This window comes from Gopherus evgoodei, chromosome 2 (assembly GCF_007399415.2).
Source record: "Gopherus evgoodei ecotype Sinaloan lineage chromosome 2, rGopEvg1_v1.p, whole genome shotgun sequence".
Taxonomy (NCBI): Eukaryota; Metazoa; Chordata; order Testudines; family Testudinidae; genus Gopherus; species Gopherus evgoodei.
Window position 1 is genome coordinate 57,835,178 of NC_044323.1, and position 25,979 is coordinate 57,861,156.

At 39.4% G+C, this 25,979-nt stretch overlaps 1 protein-coding gene across 1 annotated transcript in view; it reads left to right on the forward strand.

The window, feature by feature from the left end:
- HDAC9 (histone deacetylase 9) overlaps window positions 1–25,979 on the forward strand; it is a 684,467-nt gene that overhangs the window by 500,069 nt on the left and 158,419 nt on the right. Inside the window, 2 exon segments of the mRNA XM_030550719.1 lie at window positions 10,842–10,962; window positions 15,818–15,867. Of these exon segments, the coding sequence (XP_030406579.1) occupies window positions 10,842–10,962; window positions 15,818–15,867 (171 nt within the window).

The following is a 25,979-nucleotide window of genomic DNA, read 5'->3' on the forward strand; positions in this document are numbered from 1 at the left end:
GAGACATCTAAAAGAAAAAAGCCTTATTGTTTACAAACACTATCAGAGCAGCTGCCATAACAGTTGGTCATGGGTGGTCTGCATGGTTTCCTTTCTTTTGTATACAGCAGAGGTCGACAACCTCTGGCACGCGGCTCACCAGGGTAAGCACCCTGGCGGGCTGGGACACTTTGTTTACCTGCCACGTTGGCAGGTTCAGCGAACCGCGGCTCCCACTGGCCGCGGTTCACCGTCCCAAGCCAATGGGGGCGGCGGGAAGCGGCATGGGTGAGGGGTGTGCTGGCCACGGCTTCCCGCCACCCCCATTGGCCTGGGATGGCAAACCGTGGCCAGTGGGAGCCGCGATCGGCTGAACCTGCCGACGTGGCAGGTAAACAAACTGGCCTGGCCCACCAGGGTGCGTACCCTGGCGAGCAGCGTGCCAGAGGTTGTCAATCCCTGGTATACAGTGTTCTGTAAATCATTAAGGGTCAGATTCAGATGCCCTTACTCTGATCTTGTAGCACTTTACTTCACAAGTCATCCCACTGATTAGAACTCAGTGTAAGCGAGGGTGATATAATGGGACCGCAAACATTTTATAGGTCTGAATACAATTAAAGGTAGAAAAATGTTATGTTTTTATTATGCGTAATATTAGGCCAAAATAACCTTTTTCATATTAAATATTTAAGATTTTCCCCCACAATTCAGTTATTTTACAAATTAAAATGTAACTTTTCAGATCTTATAAGACCTGTAAGTTTGCAGGAATTTTGAGGAAACAAAGCACTTTAACTCAAGCCACATTCAACTAATTTGGTCCCCCTAGATGTCTCAAAGAAAGCATTTTGTGAAAGCTTACTTACGTTTTATGAATGGAGTTTCATAGCCTGTTGTATATTCATGATTAATTATTTGAAAGAAAATGGCTTCTTTGTTTAAACTATTGAGAAATTGCTATTTTAATGGTTCCAGTGTAAAAGTAACCTTTTGATCCAATAAAGTGAAATTTGAAGCGAGTTTGAGGTGCTTCAATACGGAGATGTAGGGAAGTGCATATTGCAGATGTTTGCCTTGAACTTGTTCTCTGGCTAAAGAGAGGATTTCATTTGACAGTCTGTCTGTCTTTTACTTCTCGTGAACTTTAAGGCCCAGTTTCTGCAAAGCATCTTAAGCACATACTTAACATTAAGCATATGCTTAAGTCTAACCTTATTTAACAAAGCATTTGCAGCACTGGGCTACCCTTAGACATTTTAGCTGTTCATATAAAGATTTGCAACAACAACAAAAAAATGTTGAATGGAGCAGGAGTGTTTTTTACTCCTTCTACTTTGCTTTTACTCCAAAATGGCTGGATCATTTTCCCATCAACTTAAGAAAAATAATTAATTCCCATTCAGCCCATGACCAAGCCATGAAAATTTTATTTTGAATGGTGAGTTTTAGAAAATTATTATTTTTGTTAGTCTCTAAGGTGTCACAAGGACTCCTCATTGTTTTTATTAGTGACTGAAAACAGAGGGTTAGAATGGAAATTTATATAGCATTTACAATACTGGGGACTTTGTGTGTAAAACATTGACATAATATTTTCATAGAAGATGAGCTGTTGCTTGTCATTTATTGATGCACCTACTCTGTCTGACAAAGGTCTACGAGCATAGGATAACCAAGTGTCATGTGATACATCAGAACAGGGCAACTGAAAGTTGCAGAGTGCTACCTAGCTGCTAGATTGGACTTTGCAATGTATCCTCAGTAAGGGATGTTTTGATAATTGGGCCTACAGATGTACCCTAATTACGGCCTCAACTACACCTCTACCCTGATATAACGCTGTCCTCGGGAGCCAAAAAATTTTATTGCATTATAGATGAAACCACGTTATATCGAACTTGCTTTGATCTGCCGGAGTGTATAGCCCCCCTCCCCCGGAGCACAGCTTTACCACGTTATATCTGAATTCATGTTATACTGGGTTGCATTATATCAGGGCAGAGGTATATAAGTGACTGAAAGTTTACAAAATGATACAGTAGCCTACAGCAATATATGTTGATGGGAAAATGTGCAAATGGGAGACAAAAAGACTGAATTAGTCTTTCTCCCTTTGGTGATCTTAAAAGAAAAGATTTTTGGGGAAAAATGAAGAAGATGTCTGTGCAACATCATGGCTACCTCTTTGGACACTGGGATCTTCTTTAACACTGAGCCTCTGTCATTCTGATCCTGAAAGATATCCTGACCAGGCCAGGCCAGAAAGAAGGACCCAGATGAAATCATCACCTCCACCGGCCTTGGCTAAACCTGAATCACACCTGGGATGTGAAACTTTGTCATCGCCATGCTTCATGTGTCAATCCCTTCTATTTGGTATCACTTAACCTATGTCCTTTTGTTAATAAACTTGTTTTATTTTTACTATAATTCAGTCCAGTGCCCTGTTTGAATTGAAGAGATTGTTCACTCCAGTTAAAATGATAAAGTGCACTTTTATCTCTTTTAAGGCTCAATGAACCTTACTACTTCTCTGAGTGTTCCAGGACAGGGCTCAAGACTTCCAGGCAGATGGAAATTTGGGAGTTGGAGTGTACTGGGGTCACCCTGCAAGTAGTCACTGAAGCTGCTGGAGACCAGGGTAGAGCTGTTCTGTTGTAGGCAGCCTGCTGGGGTCAGAGTGCTGAGCCAGTTCTGCATAGTACATACAGACACTCAGGGAACTACATGCTTGTCTACTGGCTGATGGTGTACAGGCTGTGAACACAGCAGCAGAGCATTTAAGGCACTTGGGTTTACAGAGCAGGTGTACAAACTCATAGACAAACTCATAGACTCATAGGTCAGAAGGGACCAATCTGATCATCTAGTCTGACCTCCTGCACAAGGCAGGCCACAGAACCCCACCCATCCAATTTTATAACAACCCCTATCCCAGGACCGAGTTATTGAAATCCTCAAAATTGGTTTGAAGACCTCAAGCTGCAGAGAAACCAGCAGCAAGCGACCCGTGCCCCACGCTGCAGGGGAAGGCGAAAAACCTCCAGGGCCCCTGCCAATCCGCCCTGGAGGAAAATTCCTTCCCGACCCCAAATATGGCGATCAGCTAAACCCTGAGCATGTGGGCAAGAGTCACCAGCCAGCACCCAAGAAGGAATTCTCTGCAGTAACTCAGTTCCCATTCCATCCAACATCTCCCCGCAGACCATTGAGCAGACCTATCTGGTGGTAATCCAAGATTAATTGCCCAAATTAACGATCCTATCATAACATCCCCTCCATATACTTATCAAGCTTTGTCTTAAAGCCAGGAAAGTCTTTTGCCCCCACTACTTCCCTCGGAAGGCTGTTCCAGAACTTCACTCCCCTAATGGTTAGAAACCTTCGTCTATTTCAAGTCTAAACTTCCTAATATCCAGTTTATACCCATTCGTCCTCATGCTTACATTAGTACTAAACTTAAATAATTCCTCTCCCTCCCTAATGTTAACCCCCGATATATTTATATAGAGCAAGCATATCCCCCCGCAGCCTTCTTTTGGCCAGGCTAAACAAGCCAAGCTCTTTGAGTCTCCTTTCATAAGGCAGTTTTTCCATTCCTTGGATCATCCTTGTAGCCCGTCTCTGAATCTGTTCCAGTTTGAATTCATCCTTCTTGAACATGGGACACCAGAACTGCACACAGTATTCCAGATGGGGTCTCACCAACGCCTTGTATAACGGTACTAACACCTCCTTATCCTTGCAGGAAATACCCTGCCTGATGCATCCCAAAATCGCATTTGCTTTTTTAACAGCCGTATCACATTGGCGACTCATAGTCATCCTGCTATCAACCAGTACCCCAAGGTCCTTCTCCTCCTCCGTCGCTTCCAACTGATGCGCCCCCAACATATATCCAAAATTCTCATTATTAATTCCTAAATGCATAACCTTGCACTTTTCACTATTGTATTTCATCCTATTTCTATTACTCCAGTTTACAAGGTGGTTCAGATCTTCCTGAATAGTATCCCTGTCCTTCTCCTTGTTAGCAATACCCCCCAGCTTCGTGTCATCCGCAAACTTTATTAGCACATTCCCGCTCTTTGTGCCAAGGTCAGTAATAAAAAGGTTAAATAAGATCGGTCCCAAAACCGATCCTTGAGGGACTCCACTAGTGACCTCCTTCCAGCCTGACAGTTCACCTTTCAATACGACCCTCTGGAGTCTCCCCTTTAACCAGTTCCTTATCCACCTTACAACTTTCATATTCATTCCCATCTTTTCCAATTTGACTAACAGTTCCCCGTGCGGAACCGTGTCGAACGCCTTACTGAAATCTAGGTAAATTATATCTACCGCATTTCCTTTATCTAAGTAATCCGTCATCTTCTCAAAGAAGGAGATCAGATTGGTTTGACACGATCTACCTTTACTAAATCCGTGTTGCAATTCGTCCCAATTACCATTGACCTCTATGTCCTTAACTACTTTCTCCCTTAAAATTTTTTCCAAGACCTTACATACTACAGACGTCAAGCTAACAGGCCTATAGTTACCCGGATCACTTTTATTCCCTTTCTTAAAAATAGGAACTACATTAGCAATCCTCCAGTCATACGGCACAACCCCCGAGTTTATCGATTGCTTAAAAATTCTCGCTAACGGGCTCGCAATTTCACGTGCCAGTTCCTTTAATATCCTCGGATGGAGATTGTCCGGACCCTCCGACTTCGTCCCATCGAGCTGTTCAAGTACGGCCTCTACCTCAGTTGCGGTAATATCCACTTCCATATCCACATTCCCGTTTATCATCCCTCCATCATCGCAAGGTTCCTCACTAGTCTTATTAAAAACTGAAGCAAAGTACTTGTTTAGATGTTGGGCCATGCCTAGGTTATCCTTAACCTCCATTCCATCCTCAGTGTATAGTGGCCCCACTTCTTCTTTCTTTGTTTTCTTCTTATTTATGTGGCTGTAGAACCTTTTACTATTGGTTTTGATTCCCTTTGCAAGGTCCAGTTCAATGCGGCTTTTAGCCTTCCTCACTTTATCCCTACATGTTCTGACCTCACCAAGGTAGCTTTCCTTACTGATCCTGCCTTTCTTCCACTCCCTGTAAGCTTTCTGCTTTTGTCTAATCCCCTCTCTGAGTTGCTTGCTCATCCAGTTTGGCCTACAACTCCTGCCCATGGTTTTTTCCCCTTTCTTGGGATGCAGGCTTCCGACAGTCTCCACAGCTGCGACTTAAAGTAATTCCAGGCCTCCTCCGCATTTAAATCCACTAATTCCTCTGTCCAATCCACTTCCCTAACTAATTTCTTTAACTCTTTAAAATTAGCCCTCGAGAAGTCAAAAACCCTAATCCCAGATCTACATTTGTTTATCCTTCCATCTAGTTTGAACTGAACCAGCTCATGATCACTCGAACCAAGGTTGTCCCCTACCACCATTTCTTCTACGAGGTCCTCACTGCTCACCAACACCAAATCTAAAATGGCATCTCCTCTCGTAGGTACTTCAACTACTTGATGAAGAAATCCATCCGCTATCACATCCAGAAAAATCTGACCCCTATTATTCTTGCAAGTACTCATCCTCCAGTCTATATCTGGGAAGTTGAAGTCCCCCATAATCACACATTTCCCCTTTGTGTTTACTTCATTAAAGACATTAAAGAGGTCTCTATCCATATCCCAATCAGATCCCGGCGGTCTGTAGCACACGCCAAGCACTATCTCAGGGGAAGCTCTAGTTGCTTTTTTACCCAGTGTGATTTTTGCCCAGACAGACTCTGTCTTATCCATTCCATCGCTTCTTATTTCGCTACAGTTAATTTCATCATTGATGTACAAGGCTACTCCACCACCTTTGCCTTTCTTCCTGTCTTTTCTAACACAACTTCTCACTGGTCTGAGTTGCACCCCAAAATATTACACCCACCTTATTTCTTCCCTTTTCTTTCCTTCTCCATTTGTCTTCTATCTAGTAAGAGTCTGACTCAGTCAGCCAAGACTGTATCTACTGCAACACTGCTGTAAGCCTGCAATGAAAGAAGCAGTTAAAAGCAATTCCCTAAACAGCCTGATGTTGGCACAAATTTGCTAATTTTCAGAGAGGCTAATACAACTGTGTGCCATGCACACGTTTATTCCAGCAGCGAGGCTGCAAGTGAATGTCAACACAAGAGACAGAAGCTGCATTTTTTATCTTTGCTATTCTTTTCTTTCCCCTCTTGTGTTTGTCTTGTTTCGTCTTCTAGGAAATAGGTTTGGATTTTAATAACAACTCCAACCCATCTCAACTAACTTTTTTCTATTTTCCCCCTAAAGGACAATTACTACAATCAAAGAGGCTGTCAGACTAGGGTTCTTTTCATTCCAAAGACTATAAAAAGTTAAGATTTTTAATAGTGTACTTGCCATGGCGCTAAGCAGACTAAGAGCTGTATATACCAAACCCTGAACCTTATCTAAAACTGTTTTAATGTTGGACAGTGAAAGGGTCATGACACCTTTAACTCTTTGTCCCCATATATTACATCAAAATTAATACCATCAGGGCAATGCACAATTGTGCTGCCTGAGGAGCCAGAACAGTGGCTGAATTGTGACTCTCAAATAACGGTTTGATTCCTGCTTCCGACTTGCTCCAGGGTGGAGAATAAGTTGTACCAACTCTTCTGTTGGCACAGAAGAGTGCATCCCCAAACGTACTGGCTCAGCTACACTGGCGGGCACATGGGAGAGTAGAGCCAAGGCTGCAGCTACTCCTCCTCACAGCATGAGATGGGGAGTAGCCACCCAGCCACAGGCTGCCCGTACCTCTCGTGTTGGGGAGGCTGGCGGGAGTGCGGGAAGCTCCAAACTGCGGTAGGGCCACCGGAGCCTGGACTTTAGCCCCGCCCCCTGTCCATCCCAAGGCCACGTCCTCCCCGTGGAACCACCCCCTCTCCCTCCTCCCCCATCCCCCGTGCCTGCTCCTCCCTCCGCCTCCGCCCCCCTCCTCTCCCCTAGGCCTCCTCACCCGCCGCTTGCTCCTTTCCGCCGCCTCCTGCCTTAGAGCGAGCCGTGGGGGACGGGCAGTGGAGAGGCGCAAGCAGTGGGCGGTGGAAGAGACGGAGGGCGGCAGAAAGGGGCGGGGCCTCAGCGGGTAGAGGCGCAGTGTGGGCGGGGCCACGGGGCAGCCGCTGAGCGGGAACGGGGCCTCGGGGCGGAGCCACAGTCCGGCCGCGCTTGTGTAGAACTCTCGGCAGCGGCGCTGCAAAGGCGGTAGGACCGTGCGCCCCCAGTGGGAGCTTTGCTGTATCCTGCGTTTCTTGCCCCATGTGGGGAGCTTAGCCTCCTCCCGCCTCGTATAAACACTGCCCATGGATCCAGCGCCTGTCGCTCGCTCCGCTCACGCTGTGCCCCGCAACGCTCTCACGGGGGGTTCATGGGATGTTTTACGTGTCTATTGCTGCCTTACTGCATGGATGCGTTGGCCAGTTCGTGAGCTTTAAACTTTCTGGGAGGGGAGAAAGAGTTTTGTTACAGAGGCCTGAGACTCCCAGATTATTTTTATTGAACTTTAAAGTGAGACTATGAAAAAGGAATCTTTATTTCAAAGAAGACACAAAAGGCAAGGGGGGAAGTAGGAGAGAGATCGGGCGTCAGGAGGGAAATCTGTATGGGTACTTTAAAAACAATTTAGATACCTCCAGGGCTAATCAGAACTAATTAGGACATTACATTGGCCATATTTCAGACCTTGAAAATATTAGGGGACGCAGATAAAGCAGTTCACATCTCTCTGTTTATCCCTCACAACAAGTAAATATATACTTGTGTATACCTAAACATACAAAAATGCCTACAGTATGCTGTCTGACCTCTTGTTGCCCATGAGGGCTTAAAACAGGAACTTTGCACCATTGAAAAAAGAGACTCCAAATTTTACAATGGGGTTACAGCATTTACTGATATAACCTGCTAGGTCTTGACATATTGGATCTGAAAATCATGACATTATTCTGACCCAAGTCTTGAGTCATTGGAGTTTTGGTACTATGGAAACTGACCTTAAAAGCAAAAGATTATGACAACTAATGGCAAATAAAAACATTCTAACCCTCTTTAATATTTCTAAAATAGTTTTTCTGTAATCTGTGGGTTTGTCTACATGAACATTTAGTTAGCAGCAAGCTGGGGTATAAATTCACTCTGCACTAGCTTGCCGCACATTAACTATGTGGAATCTTCTGACAGTCACTAACAGTTTTTTAGTGCGTTGTGGTCTAGTCCCGTTTCAAAGTGAAGTAGATCAATGGGTACTAAGGGTGGGTCTAAACTATCGTGGTAAATCGATCTAACTTGCCAACTTCAGTTATGTGAATAACGTAACTGAAATCAACGTAGTTAGATCCACTTATGGTGGCTACACTGCACTGTATCAACGGGAGAGCGTCTCCCATAGACTTCCCTTACGCTTCTCGGGGAGGTGGAGTACACAATGGGAGATTGTTCTCCCATCGATTTAGTGTGTCTTCACCAGACCCGCTGAGTCGACACTCCCTGCATTGACTGCAGCAGTGCCAATCCACCAGTAAGTGTAGACATACCCTAAGGAATTGTTAATGTGTGGCAGCTGCATTCACATGGACAATTGTTGCATGGCAGACTGATGTGGGGTGGATTTATACCCAGACTTGCTGCAAACTTGATGTTCATGTGGACAAGCCATCTATGTGAGCTAAGTGTATGAACATGCAGCATAAAGGGTATGTGGGCACTTATTTGAGATGACTTGCTTATTGCACTTGGGCCTTTGCCACTTGTGACTAATGCAGCCATTCCAAGCTCATTCTGATAAAACATTGACACCACATCTGTTTATCTATCTGATTAGAAAAATATTTTAGCTGACCTAAAAACTATCCTTCCCTCCCTATCTCTGTAGAAAATTGTGTACATATGTTGTGAAACAATTGATAGAAATATATACATTTTTTAGAGAGAATGGATGAATAAACAAATCTTATCAGTCACCACACTTTTGAAGAAAAAATATTTTTATCATTGACTCCATGAAGAAAGATAATGTGCTGATTTTGATTGTGGAAAAGTGTGTCAAAAAGATGTGAATGTGCTGCTACAAAGTCTCATGTGAGACTGGAGAGGCCGGGAGAATTTGGAAATGAAAAAAGAGCTTGTTATTTAGTCCATGGATTGTTCCCTAAATTTTATTTTCCATTGCTGTGTCCAGTCTAGTTTTAAATTATGCACCAAATAGGACTTCCACCATTTCCCTTGGGAGACTAATCCACAGTCCTCTAGATCTAATTTTTAGGGATATGTTTCTGATTATTCAGCAAAATTTACCTCTTCTTAACTTAGTGTAAATTATACCTAGTCTGGTTGGACCACCCTAGACAACTCTTTTTCCTCAAAACTTGCTTTCTTCAAATTTATGTAGGGTCCTACCATATTCATGGTCCATTTTGATCAATTTCATGGTTACAGAATTTTAAAAATCATAAATTTCATAATTTCAGATATTTAAATCTGAAATTTCATGGTGTTGTAACTGTAGGGGTCCCGACTCAATGCTGAAGGTAGCAGCACAGAAGTAAGTGTGGAATGGTATGGTATTGCCATCTTTACTTTTGCACTGCTGCTGCTGGCTGGGTGCTGCCTTCAGAGTTGGGCACCTGGCCTGCAGCCGCCACTCTTCAGCCTCCCAGCTCTGAAGACAGCACATAAGTAAGGGTGGCAATACTTCGACCCTATTACAATAACCTTGCAACACCCTCCATGAGCCTCTTTTAGGTCAGGACTTTAATTTGAGAGATGCTGGTCTCCCCCGTGAAATCTGTATAGTATAGGATAAAAGTACACAAAAGTACACAAAAGATCAGATTTCACGGGGGAGACCAGATTTCATGGTCTGTGACATGTTTTTCATGGCCGTGAATTTCGTAGGGCACTAAATATATGTAATTGTTGCTTTTGTGCCCTGATGAAGAGGAGAGTTTAGTGTTTTGCAATGTGTGTGTGGTGATGATGGTGGTGGTAGTGGTGGGAAGGGGGGTTGTTATATAATACTGAGTGCTAGAAAGTTACCTCCAGGAAAAAATAAGTTCCTAAATGAAATTTATCAAAAAGAACAGTCATCCAAATCGTGGAAGTATATACTCTGAAAAATGACTCCATGAAAATATCATGGGAGTTACATGTGTATTGTCCCTCAGTAAGTTTCATATCTATTTACCGTACTCCAGTAAGGAAGCCATGGTAAGGAAGCCATAAAAATAAAAAAGAGGCAGCAAATGAATCTGAGTCTGGCAGAATGAAACTCTATGGAGACCAATCCTAAATTCAAGAAAAAAAGTACTTTTAGCTTACTTTAAAATGTATGACTTTTATATTTTCCATTCTATAAGAATAAATTGACACTGTGGTAAGTAATAGTGGCACTAGCAAAACACAGGGATCTTTATTTCAAAACTCATCTGTGGCTTCCAGGTGCGAATACACTGTTTTCATTAATATCGAGATATTCAAAGTGGATTGAGTACTATAGAAAACACATCTGTGTTTGTTTTCTAACTCTTATTGGCTTGTAGCAAGAGAGAGAGAGAGAGAGACTTCTTTTTTCTGTTATGTGAAATACTGTATCTTGCTAACTATAAGTTAATACTTAACCACAGCATTTGTGATAAACCACACATGCATTTGTTTTTCATCTTTAGTGTACTTTAATAAACAAATCAGTGTCACATTCCTGCATGATGTAATTTCAACCCATTATTAATCATACTAAATGTTATTTTGGACCTTTCCTTCCCCCCCTCAAATATTGTCAGTGGAATATTGTAGGCCTCTGCTGTTTTCTTTCAGCGAATTCGAGGTCGAAAAGCCAGTCTGGAGGAAATACAGCTGGTTCACTCTGAACATCATTCACTGCTATATGGCACCAGCCCCCTGAACAGACAGAAGCTGGACCCCAGGAAACTTCTAGGTCTGTACAGGCCTCTATTCTACTGAGAACAGCGCATTCCAGCACTGTCATTAGTCATAGCTGGTGTCAGTTTAAAATACTTGGCAAGCAGTGTGACAAAAATTCACTTTTTCCAAATGCATTGCTAAGTGAAATGAGAATATTACAGTGGAAGCCAATATACATTAGTAAAATGCACTGGCTGGAAAACAACAATAGAAGTTAATCCACATTTGCTTTTACTTCATTTTAATATTAACCCTTTAAGTTATTTCCGCCAGAAGTCAGTAACTATGGAAGTTTGGAATGCAGTAGATCTTTTATTTCTTTATGTCCTTCATCTGAAAATAAGAGTTAAAAATACACTTGCTTGTCAAAACTGTTCTTCTGCTGTTCTCATTCATTTTATTTATTTTAATTTTTATTTCAGCCGGGTTGAATATAGATACCATTCATCAGATTTTGCTGATAACTGAACTTTGTGTAACTGTGCAGTATGCAGTGTAGAGTATGTTTGAGTAACATAAAACCATATTTAAAGTATTAAATGGTTTTTAATGGATATGTAAAAATAAAAACAAGCCATCAGCACTGATGTGCCCCAAGAATTCAGATGCATGGTCAGTGTTGAGCATATACTTTAATTTTAGGAACAGTAGGGTTAGATTCTAATCTCATATAAGTATTGCACAAGGCAATGTATTTTGACAAACCTATAATAGTGAATGTTGCACTATGCACATTTGAGTTCTTAGCTACTTTTATTTCACCCAGTATAAGACATGGAGCTTTATATTTATAACATACCCTTCTCACCAGAAGCTTTTTTTTCCTTCAGAGATTCATTAGTAACTATTTCTACAACTACACTAAAATAGAACACTTATTTTGCTATAGAAATGGTGATGCTAATAATTTCTTCAGGAACACTGATAAACTGCTTCTGCAGTGATGCGCTAGAATAGATAAAGAAAAACACAATTATCTTTTGTGAGCATTTATATTTTTATTAGGCCAGGTCTGTGGGATGGCAAAAATAAAAAAACTACAACAATTTGATACAACTGGTCGGGAACTTGAATTTGTCTATGTGAAATATTTTCCATTGCAAATTTCATGAAATTGATAAATTCCCTTAACGCATTTCAATGTCAAAAAAACTGCATTTTTTGGACAGAAAACTGTTCTGTTGAAATATTTTTGACTAGCTCCATGATTTGGCTTCATGTGGTAACTCAAAGGAAAGGTGGTTAACAAATTCAACCAGTCTTTTGTTCCCCACCCTCACCGACCATGCACACAGTCATGCATAGTGGGCACTTTTCAGTGGAACACCGCAGATAGTAGGCCTGGTGGAAACAACAGATTTATACTGCATTAAACTATTTTGTATTCAGAAATATCCAATTCTTTCTTTGTAACTTAAAAATAAAACAGAAACTGCTTAGGGTGCTAGTGTTAAAAGTGACTTACAGGAGATGGGGTAAATCTAGCATGAGCAATTTAATACTTGCTAATTAAGTGTGTGTTTTACAAATTACATATTAAAGCCCTGATTCAGGAAAACACCTATCTTCAAAAAAGGTGCTTAGCCACATACTTATGTCCTGATAAATCAATAGGATTTAAGCACATGTTTATAGTTAAGCAGGTGCTTAAGTGCTTTCCTGAAGAGGGATGGATTTATACACGTGGTTACATTTTTCCTGACTCAGGGCCTAAGAGTTCAGTTATTACAAATGATCATTTTACAAATTATGTAACCTTTTAGAAATTATGTAACTTTGCACTATGAAAAAGTTAAGCTTTTGATTATTCACGTTTCACTACAGTGTATTAAATAACATGACATATTGCATTACATCTTGATGTGATGCAAATTAATACAGGAGATGATGTGTCATATTACATTACGGTCTAATGTGACACCATTTCAAACCTCTTTTAACGAGCACAAATGCATAACAATCAGTCATTTCCATGTAGATCCTGCAAGTTCAGTGTGAATTTTTTTCTCTCCTTCTGTCATTATGAAAATGTTTCTGAAAAAGTAAGTTTCCAATTACCACAAATTTGTAAATGTGAAAAATTTGCTGTCAGCTTATATACTTCATTTAACGTCGAACAAAAAGATATATTTAGACAGCATATGTAAGTATGCTACAATTTTTGGGCATTCCTATGTGCTCACTCAGCAGTACCCTCTTCAGTCTGAGGGTTGATATTGGAAAACAGTTAAGGTCCCCAAACCTCCCTTGTGTTCTGCAAGCTTTCATACAGTATTACTAGACTGTCCATCTTTCCACAAAGTAATGTTTTGCTGCTGTCTCTTCTTTTGCTCACCAAAGCCTCAATCCTGCATTGTGAATCACTCACACAGACTGCAGTATCCATGTGGATTACTGTCCTGGCACTTAACTTTGCATCATAACCCTCTTCCCCAAACAGTTTCCTTTGTATGAGAGCTCACCAGAGAATCCTTTCCTTTGTGGTCTTACATATCAGAAAAGGAAACCTTTGTGAGTCTCCTATTTTAATATTCCTTTATTTGTGCTCTATATTGTATCCATGACTAATAGAGCAGACCACTCCAACACCATATCCCTCAGATTTTTGGCTGATGGTCATTTTCTTCAAAGGTTTGGCTCTCAATCTTACAGAACATGTCCTGATGCAAGACTGAAGAACTTACTGTGAAGCTTTCATTCTCCTTCCACCTTATCTGATATATTCAAATCCTTTTTTTCCCCTTTGATACATTTTGTGAAAAATCAAGCAGTAGGCATTTGCTAAGGATTTTTGAATAATTTCCAAATATCATTGTCTCATTTTGAAAATTTTTACTGCTGGTTTTGGGTTTTTTTTCTTTTTTTTTTTTGTCTTTTTGTTTTGTCAATAAAGCTGGAGGCTCTTTCATTGATGTGAGGATCATTAGGTGACGGTCCGACTCCCTCTTAGCAAAACCTTTTCATACTGTTCTTTCAAAGAGATCTTGATGTTTTTCCTGTTCTGTTATCACTTTGCTATCTGCTTCTCTGACAATTGTGCAATAGGGAATGAGTGTTTCTGGTAAATTTCTTGATGTGTTGAAAAGTCTTTGTACATATTTTCCCCTGTGTCGATATTTCAGTGTTGAATACTGTCTGTTGATGGATTTCTACATCTTGCTTCACCATCTGCTCTCTTTTTGTGACAATTCCTATATGCATCTAGCATTAAGATATCTGGGAATTCATCTTTCCTCTCTCATCAGTTAGCCACTGGATTTATTGAAAAAAATTCTAGTTATACAATGTTTTCAAAATGTCATCCTTTATCTTATATGAAACTTTAGTCACCTCCTCGTAATACTCTGACAGCACCTCCAACCTGTTATTTTTAATTATGTATTTTTTTAGCACCCTTTCCCAGACTTTTCCATCATCTCATCAGAAAAACGTGAAAAAATGCCCTCCACGTCAGCCACTGGATCTGCATTGCAAGTGACCTGATGACCTCCTTCCATATCTCCTTTCTGGCATGCCCCAGAGCGTCTACCTACCCTGGTATATCTGGGGTAATCATCCCTCTATGACATATTGTGAGAGAATATTCTGTACAGCTACTGCATGTGCAGTCCCCTTGCATAGCCACATGGGAGCTCTTAAATTGATGCAGATGGCTTTGTTTAGTCCCTCTGTACCTGTATTATTTTCACCCTTTGTTAATTGATCAATATGCCCTGTTCAGCTGATTAAAAATAGCTGCAAAGTCAGTGTGTCTTGGATTTTACTATCAGACTAAGGCACTTTCTTCCAATTTTCCAATCTGGTCTCTCAGTGCTGAAAGACTGTAGTTTATAATCTTCATTATACACTTCATTTATACTAGTTAAACACAAGCAACTCTAGCCTTTGCCTCTTCCTCAGCAATGGATTGCTACTTTCTAGGCAGCTTGAATTGATCCACCATATAGCATTTCCTCTGTGTTGAAGTTACAAAACTAGTTCGGTGGTACATTGGGGGAAATTTATGTTCTCTTCCACAACTGTCCTGGAAAGATTTTCCTAGAGCCAAATTACATACTCCAATAGTGAATGGGTCAAATCTTAAGATTCCTACGTAATTTAACCTCTAAGTTCAGAGGCAGTAAAAACTGAATATAGGATTGACTTAAAAGTAAGTAACAACTTCAGGATATATTGAGTCATCATATTGTGTAAATTAAGGGAAGTAATAAATTAGACTGTGTAATCTGTATGTTCTTTGTCTAAATTCCATTTGGTATAGTAATGCTATCAATTCATATATTACTGCTGAAATATACAGTTATCTATGTTAATTATAAGCTATTAAATACTCATATAATTACACATTAAAAGAGCTCATACTGTAATTGTCTGGACCATTAAGAGTACCAGCATTCACATTGATTTTCAGTGAGGTTTCATGCCTAACCCCCATTTTTTGGAAATCCCAGCCTAACCAGTTTAACAGATTTATTAGTGTTTCAAAATTTAACACCAAAATCCAAAGACTGATTTTGATCTTTTTAGTACTAATCACAGTGTTATTCTAAAGTTATAGTATTTTTGTTTAACTTCTGTTGGTGAAGAAGACAGCTTTCCAGCTCCACAGATTTCTTCTGCAGGAAGACCTGAAAAAGAGCTCTGAGAAGCTTGAAAGCTTGTCTCTTTCACCAAGAGAAATTGGTCCAATAAAAGATATTACCTCACCCACTTTGTCTCATAACCTGGGGCCAATATGGCTACAGCAACACTGCAAACAATATTTTAGTTGACTAATTATTGAGAGAGATTAATACGTTAGGATTGAATTAATGAAGATTATTTTTCCAGTTTTATGCTTATTGTTGTCTTTTCTCTTTAACATATAGGCAGCGTGTCTCAAAAAATCTTTTCCTTGTTGCCTTGTGGGGGACTTGGGGTAAGTAGAGGCTATCCCAATGTAATCTGTACAACATAATTTGATTTTTAAAGTAATTTGTCATCTTCAGGCTCTTATTCAGCAGGTCCTACACTTGTGGAGCTAATATACAATGACAGAAAATAAAAATGCAGCTTTTGTCTTAGTGCCATACTGATTTTTTTCTAGATACTGTGCATTGCAATATATTCATAATCTTAGAGTGCAGTATCACGGGGCAATATTTTTGTCCTAATAGGAGGTATGTTACTTGTCTGTCCGTGTACATATTTTCTTTTGTGCGTGGGTTTTTGAGAAAACTAATATGATCATTAGAGGGGCTGTATTGTAGTAAACTGTTCTTGGATATAGCGAAAGCCTGATAAAGAGTACTCATTAGTTAATGCAGCACTATGTTCCACAAGAAGGAAAAAAATAAAGTACACACAAATAGCACTTTGCATAATGGGCATTGTTTACTAGCTGTCAGGGCATAATTTTTGTTAATAAAACATTAAATAGAATTTTTGACCAACCTTTTTAATACCAACTTATGGAAACTATTTATTCTGCTACATTTTGAGCCAGTGGGTCCAGATTTCTAGGAGAAACTGTTCCAATATTAGGAAAAGAATCAAAATTAAAAAAAAAATCCTCACAGAAGAGAGTTCTATCAACATTTGTTAACATTCTCCTGCTATTTACTATTGAAGGTCGTAACAGTTAGAAATGATTTTCCATCTACAATGTTTTTCACTGGTGATTCCTTTAGCTACCCTATGTTCTGTGGTCTAAATGCAACTGTAAACAATCACTGTCAGTAAAATTAAGGTGCAATGCTTAGATTATTGGCCATTGATATGCTGGCTGAGTGTTGCACATTTGTTCTAGCTCCCTTTCACTGTTTTTGTCTTCAGGAGTGAAACCACAGTCTCTAGAGTGCAATTGGAGCTAGAGGCCAACTTCCATTGAAATACTACAAATTTGCTTTTTCTCTGCTGAAGCTTGCCAACTCATTTTATATGCTTTTGTCCCCCACATAGGATAATTTCCATACCACTAGAATCTTTGCTGTGGGTTTTTCTTATTATGAGATATTATCATGAAGCATGAACTTGACAAAAAGCATATACAGGCTACAGGGCTTTAACAAAAAATCAATTTTACTTTATAATTGTTGTTGTTATTTGGTAATTTCTAAAGATTTCATTAATGGAATTAAAGAACAGACTCTCAGAGGATGTAAATCTTTGTGGCTATATTAGCCGAGGATCAGGTCCAGTATTTTAAGCCTAGTGACTAATGGTAATGACATTCTCTATATATTCAGGTTGTGTGTGTGTGTGTGTGTGTGTGTGTGTGTGTGTGTGTGTGTGTGTGTGTGTGTGTGTGTGTGTGTGTGTGTGTGTGTGTGTACACATGGCCAAATCAGGTCCTACTGAGGCAAAACTGTCATTATAATTATTGGGGATTTTGTTTGAAAAAGGAATGAGCACGAAATGAGGAACAAGTTCAGGAGATGTTGTCTGCATTTATGAGCAAAAAGTAGTTAATAAGAGGTACCTGATACCTAGGATTGCTCAAGAGCATGGGAAACTACTAAAGGTTGCCATGTGCTCTCAATGTTTTGGAAAACATTTTGTTTGTTTGGTGAAATTTTGGAAAATCTTACTTCTGAGAATTAAGTCATCAAGATATTGACTGATGTGTGCAATGTGGCTTTACAGTGCTTCTAGAAATAAGAGGTATGTTTGCTGTTCTGCACTAAGTCTACCGCTAACACAGGTCAGGAAATACTCAGCCAACCTTTCTTCTTTCAGATATGTAGAGGAACCTGCACTTTGTCAAACTCATTTGAGTCATTTCTGATAAAGAAGCATATAAGCAGAAATATATGTTGTTGTATTACACTCTATTTAGTGTACCGGTAGTTAGTTTGCCTCTTTTTATTTTATTTTCGTGTTTGGTTAGGGATTCTTTTTAGAGAGGGAGGGAGGACGTTATGACCTTTTCCAAAGTAAATGGTCAGTTTAGGAGACCTTTTTTTTGGCTGAATTTAGTTGTCTCTTAGTTAAAATGAGCTCTTTCTATTATAAGAGTGGAAGTAGTGAAGGGCCACTTTTTTTTTTGAAAGCTTTTGGGATAAGGGGGATAGTATTGCATAATGCAGTAAACCCAGCATACTTCTTGTCTGAATGTTTTATGTGATGGGATAAATGATGGGATGAGTTTGAATGCAGTTTTCTCATTTGTTCGTGAGCAGATCTTTGTTTTCTTTTGTTTACTTGTGTGAAAATGAAATTCAAGTCTGTATCCTGTAGTAGAGAATATAGTGGGAAAGAATATATGAAAGACTCCCCTTCTTTAAGAAGTTCTGCGTCAGTGTGGAGTTCTCTGTTCTGTGTTTGAGGCATTGATAAATAATCAGAAATGACTTGCAAATGGAAATATCTAGTGCCAGATTGTCAGCTGGTGTCAATTGGAATGGCTCTATTGAAGTCCATTGACATAAGCTGAGAGTCTAGCTCAGAGAAAGTTTGCTCATTCTAAGTATATTATACACAGTGTTGTTATTCAAAGAAGGTATTTTTTCCTTTCTTTCTATTATTATTATTAGTAGTAGTAGTATGCACAGGGTGCTTGGCAGTTTTTATGTGATTTTCCTTTCTATGCTAATATAATAATATGGATAACCTATTTTTAAGCATAGTTCCTTGCACTGGGGAGAAAATGATAAGATGCAATTTTTTTGACCTCCCCTTGTAGTATTTTTGGAATTTAAGTCCCAGTCTTGCAAAGAATTGTGCACATGCTTAAAATTAAGCAGGTGCCTCATTTTTGTAGGATTGAGGCCTTAGCGGCCAGCTCTATTATGTTAAATATTGTTTTTGTGCTGGTTTGATTATTAATTCTATGATTGGGTTATTATAGTTAGTGAATTATAGAAAATTATCAAGTTGTCTTGATACTTATCAAGTTTATCAACTCCTCTTGCATTAAAATATAGGGAATATATGATGATTTGTTGTGATGTAAAGTTTTTGTCAATGTGAGTTTGGGATGGCCATCAAAAACTGTAAAGTCATCCTAGGAGAAAGCATTGCAGCTAACATAGAATGCTAGTTCTTGACTATGGATACATATAATACATTAGAAGAAAACAATCCAAAGCAATACAGAACACCAAGTGGTGTACGCTTAACAAAGTTAGCAGGAAGTGTTGGAGAAGATCTTTTTAGAAGGCTTAAGAGAAAATGTGAATCAATGGTAGATTCATGTTGCAAGCAAAATTCAAGAATGTGCACAGAGCCCCTTGGTGAATAGAAGCAAGAGCCTTTGTCCCCAGTGAGATCTGGTGGCAGAATGAGAAAGTTCAAGAGGCTGAGAAGGAAAAAAAAAAGTGTTTTAAACTTTGGCAATCAGTGCTCCAACAGCAGGATTTTCAGAAGTATAAAAAAGCCCCCCCAAAAAGGTGGGGGGGGGGCAAAGAAAGAGATAGCAGCTGCTAAGGCTAAAGCCATGGAAGGTTTAAATGCCAATTTTGACATGAAGGAAGGTGAGAAATAAATATATTGATTGGCAAAAACCTGTGGTAAGTGAACTAAAGACAGTAGTGAGATCAAAGTAATTAAAGATAAAAGTAGATATAATTAATCAACGAGAACCAGATTAAAGAACAGTGGAGAAAGTACTTTGAAAAGCTAATGAATGGAGAGAAACCAATAGAACTATGTCCTATGATAAAACAAAACTAAGGTCTGGTGGCACCAGACCTCAAAGAAAAGTTATAAAAGCATTGAGCCACATGAAAAATAAGAAAAATCTCAGCCCTGGTAGCATACAGCAGAGTATGGAAGCAACTGACACGAAATATTGACATAACTGTTTAATTGTATCATGAGGATTGAGACGATGCCTGATGCCTGGAGAAAGAGCACATTAGTACCAGTATTAAAGAGAAAAGGAGATGTACAAGACTGTGGTAACCACATTGGCATTAAACTCATGAGCCACACAATGAAGATCTGGAAGAAAGTTATTGATAAGAGACCACAAACAGAAGGAAAGGTCAGTAACAATTAATTTGGATTCATGCCAGGCAAGTCAACAATGGTTGCTATCTTTGCATTGAGATTGCTTGTGGAAACACATAGAGAAAAGAGGAAATCCCTGTATGTAGTATTTATCAGTCTTCAGAAGGCTTATGACCGCATTCACAGAGAAGTCATCTGGTGGCTTATAAGACTGGAACAAATACCGGAAGACTGTAAGGATGTCTAAATTTATGGCAGCATGTAGAATACAAACACTTAATGTCCAGCTAGCATGGTATAAATAGCTTGGCATGCTTAGGTGAGACCAGGGGAATAAAGTGCCCTACACAACTGAATGCCTAGGGTATGTACCCTACATAGGTTCTTTGCACACTTAAGCAGTGTCTTTTGTGTCACCACAGCTATTTTTAACAGTGTAATGTCCCACTGCCTCCTGTCTGCTGGAACCTTTCCCCACCACAGTGAAAGGCTCTGGCAGTGGGGAAAGGCACTGGTGGGGAGAGGAAGCAGGGAAAGGCTCTCCACTGCCAGAACCTTTCCCCACTGCTTCCCAGACTGTCTCCCTCTGCCAGAGTAGTTCATTATGACTTGCAGCTGACATGTGACACACCACAGTGGCAAGTGTTGATGCAGCCTGCCTTTTGCAATGGCATGTAACTACACGTGTAGTGCCGGTACACTACATGCTGCCATAAATGTACACATAGCCTATACCAGACTCATCCAGGACATGCATCAGAGTGCTGTTACCACAGTTAGAAAGCCATGTGGAGAAACTAAACAGTTTCTAGTAAGAACTGGAGTACCTCAGTGCTCAGTACTTTTTGTTCACAGTGCACTAGCAGAAAACATCCAGAGAGTGGCACCCTGGCACATGCTCTTTCCAGACAATGCTGTGCTATGTGGGACAGCAAAAAGGAAGTGGAAGAAAATTTAGCGAGATGAGGGTGTGTACCTGAAAGAAATGGCATGAAAATTAGCAGAAATAAAACAGAGTTTGTGGTCTGTAGATTCGATGATAACTTTCAGGAAGACAAAGAATACTATAAATCTGGGGGGTCAGCTACTACTACAGTACAGGTGTTTAAGTATGTAGGTTTGAAAGTATGGGATAATGATGAACTCAGAGATGAATTCATAAGCAGAACAGGAAAGACATGGACTAAATGGAGAGAATTGAGGGAATGATCTGCAATAGGAGAATTATCTCATTAAAAATTAAGATCTACAAGATGGTAATTAGGTCTTCACTTTTGTATGGCTCTGAATGCTGGTCACTGAGGAAGAAACAGGAGCAGGTCTTAAATACAGTAGAAATGGAGATGTTAAGATGGAGGCTTGGAGTTACAAGGATGGACCATGGAATGAATGGATTAGAGAGGCAATGTGAAGATGGTAGAAAAGCTGAGAGAATCCTGGTTTAGATGGTTTGGATGTGTGAAAAGAAGATTGGAAGAATATGTAGGAAAAAGGGTTAAATTTAAAAGTGGAGGGTAAGAGAAGGAGTGGAAGACTCAAACCTAGATGGATGGATGTCATGCAAAAGGATATGATTAGCTGCAGACTTTCCAAGGAACTGCTTCAAGATAGACTTGAATGGTGAAGAGTGACTCAAAGAGCTAATGCATATAGATAGGACTAAAGCTAGAAGTAGCAGTTTGGGATGGCCTGGATTATTTGGTCCCAAATGAGGGCTAGTACAACCTTCATGACACATTGTCCTGTCAAATTCTTATGTGTATTATTACAACACCTAGAGATCGTAACCAAGATCAGGGACCCTTTGTGCCACGTATAGATATAGTAAGAGACAGCCCCTGTCACCAAGGTAACCAGATGTCCCGGTTTTATAGGAACAGTCCCAATTTTTGGGTCTATTTCTTATATAAGCTCCTATTATTCCCCCACCCCCTGTCCTGATTTTTCACATTTGCTGTCTGGTCACCCTACCTGTCCCAAAGATCTTATAATCAAAATAGAGGCCAGTCTAAATACTGAAGCCCATATTTCCTGTGATTCAGCTTTCCCCTGCATCTTTTGTACAGAAGCAAAATAGGTGTAAAATGCTACCTTTTGTAAGCATTTTATATCTACTTTGCCCTCACTTTCCTGTAGTGAAAACGATCAAACTACAGGTCACTGGTGAATTGGACTCCGTATGTGCCAAATATTTTGCAGAAACAAAATATTTTAAAGCTATTTATAGACTTTTATAAGAAACTGTATTAGAAATAAATCTGTTCCTCTTCCTACAAAGTCAGGCTGCCTTATACTGCGAGCTGAACTGTACAGGTCTCACAGGGAGTGAGAAATGATGATGAATTCTAACCTCTTAAAATTTGCCTGAAATAGGTTTTTTCACACAAGTATTTCAATTTTTAAGGTTTTATGTCTCAGGACCTTCCAGGACTAGCAGTTTGAAACTGTTGAATGGCTGGGAATCTCCCCTTTCCAGTGGTGCTCCTAATTTTTTTCTTCAGAGATGCAAGTTTTTGGACTTTATATTGTTCCAGGACTGAGTATTATCAATTCCATACCTCATGCTGTTGTAATTTTGGGGAGAAATTGCACATGTTGGAGAAAGAAAAAGACTATTTTAAGGCCAGTGGTTTTAATAATAAATGCTGACTCCCTGAAGTTGTTCAGAGGTTTAGGATGTCAGAAGTATCCCAGGAAAAATAAGTGAAGTGCAGGTGAGATGGCCAAAAGAGGATTCTAAATGCAAATTATCTTGTGGCTCTGATAATTATCAAAGAGTTCCACAGTTTTTTTGCATGGATATCACCATCCGAGATTTGATCGACCATTACATGATGTCTCCTGAGCTGCGATTGATTTATTACAACACCTCCCTATGAATTGTGTTATGAAATTGATAATTATGGGAAGCAGAAACTAATTTTAACGTGGGTAAGTTAAATCTTTTTTTTTCCAGTACGTCACTAAAACATAGTGACTGTTTTCCTGCCCATATGACTTGCTGCTGTGTGAAGAAATCTTGAAATCATTTCTCAGCCATATTTTTTGTCCAGTTGATAGGCAAAAAACCACAAAGTAAGGAAGAGCAGGCTTTTATGATAATGTCATCATCGGCTCCAAGCTTCAAAAGCTTCTGCGGCTTTTGAGTTGTCATTTATAACTTGGAACTGAATCAACCCAAAGTTCCCTTGATACATTTAGAGAAATTGATAACAGACCACTTCTTTTATGGCTCAGAGAAGGCAGCTCTGATCACATCACTATTGGCAGTCAATATTATTTTCTGACATGGCTGTAAAAGTATAAAGAGGCTTATGGCATTTGTTTAGATGAGGAATGGGCTCTCAAGCTGTGCTAGGGTTTATGGGTCCAGATTAGTGACTAGCAAAGGGAATATGATGTTTGCAAACAGGATATGATTTTATTTAAATTTGGGTTTCATACTTTGATCCCTGGGGACTGCCCTGCAGACAGAAGAGAATTCCACTTTTATCATGAAATAGGGCAGTCATCCAATACCAAAATATGGGAAAAAAAAATCACCACCACCACCCTGCGATGTGCAAAGTCAGATCTTTAAATTGGAAGAGGAGGAGCTGTGGAAGAGTCAAAACAATACTCTGTATGAAATCAGACTTGCCCAGCATCAATGTTGAGAAGACTAACTGAACAGTAGTCCATGTATTAAATATTGATGTAGTTTGATCAGTTTAGCCACTCTCTGCAGTGCACAATGGGTTTGTGGCTATTCTGTATATGCACAGTGAATTTCATGTAACTTTGCTTTCATATATACAAACCACAGGTCAAAGTATCCGATGGTGTAAATGGGTGCAGTTTCATTGACGTCAGTGGAGTCCTGCTCATTTACACAAATAGAGAATTTTACCCTCTCACTACCCAGAAGAAGAAAGTGTAGAGATGTGTGTGTTTATACAAATACGTTTTTAAAAATGCATGCAGCTTTTTTCCTAAAGTTACTATCTTTTAAAATACTGAATCAAGTGGGTGAATAATTTATTTATTTATTGTTCTTTTTGTCTCTAGTTTTAATTAATAATGTGGTCTGATTGGTATTATCTTATCTCTCAGTGATACAGTTTTACTTCTCGATAGATATTAGTATATATTTTGGATTGGTAGCTGCACAATTCTGAAAATCCTGGGTCATGTAAGTAGTCCTTACTCACGTGAGTTTGCTTTCTTAGGGCAACGGTATTTTTTCTGTTAGTGAGGAGTAGTCATATGAGTAATTATTTGTAGGACAAGGCTGGACTTGTGCAAATTCAAGCAGTCCACACATTGAGGACTACACTCTTCAGGGCTATCAGGCTAGCATCTTTCTCAAGCATGAAATTTATATGAAAAAGAAAATAAAAAAAACAAAACTGTGTACACATAAGACCTCATTTGGGTAGAGGCGCAAAGCAGGAATCTGTAATTGGGATAATGTTGATATGTTTCATGTCCTGAAGCAGCCATTTGACAAACATGTGGACATTTACTAAATTTGCTGAGTCTGGGATCTCACAATTGTTTCTCTTCGCCATTGAATGGATGCTGCTGAGGCTGTACCTGCAGTGCCTTGTCCACAGCACAATTCACCAGTCTATACAGCTTTAAGGGCAGATACTCTGTTTCATTCTTCTCCCTCTGTAACACTACTATGCCACCTTCCTTCCCCACACATGGTCCCCAGCACAGAGTCATGCTGGGGGTAGTGAGAGATGTCCTGTGTTGTTTAACTAGCAGATAATCCCTTTGCTTTGTTGCCAATGGGTAAAAGTTAGAAGAGATTCAACTTGTTCAATCTTGTACAGACCTCTGACTGGGAACTGGACAGAAAACTGAGGAGGTGTAACCCTTTCCAACAGAACTGTTTTGCCTGGTGTAATCTCGGTAAAGCAAATAATCTGTCCCTTTAGATCTATTTTTGCCTCATTTTTAATAATGAAGCTCTTTCTTAATTGCATTCACTATTTCACAGGTATTAAGATAACTCAAATTATAAAACACCAAGCATCATGTGGAACACAAAGAATTATTGTGTAGCTGATAAAGTGTCACAAATTCAATCCCTTGAAGATTTCATTTCATTTTGTGGCTTCCACAAAAATATCTAGTAACCCAAAGCTTGCAAAGTATAGAGTAGTATTATGTAAAATAGAGAATCCCTCTTATTTATAAGGATGATATTGAACATTATGCACGTAAGTTAATTATAAATAATTTTATACTACTTTACATACGGTTTACAAACATGCATGCACATATACACATGTTCATGGTCCCCAAACAAGCTTACACATACACACACATATGAGATTTTGATAGAAATTCCTTATTTTTCTGCATTTGTACATTGAAATTCCACTGTGACATGCTTCAGTGATCAAATTTGGACTCCAAAATTGGCACAAGAACTTTTTTGTATTTTTCATGTAATTTTTATCATAGAAAATAACAAGGCTCCATAATAGCTCCATGGTGACTCCTAACAGAAAGAATATCATCTACATCCAAGAAGAAGGCTGAAACATGATGCATCAGAAAAATGAACCCTGTAGTAAGAGGTCAAACTTTTCAAAGAGAAGGCCTGTTTCTACATGTAAGTATCTGCAGTTACTGTGATTGCATGCACAAATGGCTTAATAAACATTTAGTAATCAATTTGCACATGAAGTCATAGGAACTGCATCATCAAATACAGGGAGGTAATTGCATATGGATTTTTGCACACCAGTACCAAAAACTGAAGCAAACGTAGAGTTACATTAATAGAATACTCAGGGCCAGGTCTGAAAGTGCAGTAACTTTTTTTACAAGCATCTAGTGATATGTGCCACGTATTTGAGACTTTAATCTGTGCCTAGATGTATTACTTATGATCTTTTTTCTAAAAATAAATTCTAATCCACCCTATTCTTTCCCCAGAATAAATGACCTAGCATCACTATTATATCCATCCAAATTTGGGTTCAAGAATTTGTGTTTTTGTTAGGTGTTTGTAATATCTTCAGCTGCTGTATGAGGCCCACAGAACTCTGAACTTGAATCTTTGCAAGAATTTAAGGAGGATAATTAAGTTCAGATATTTCT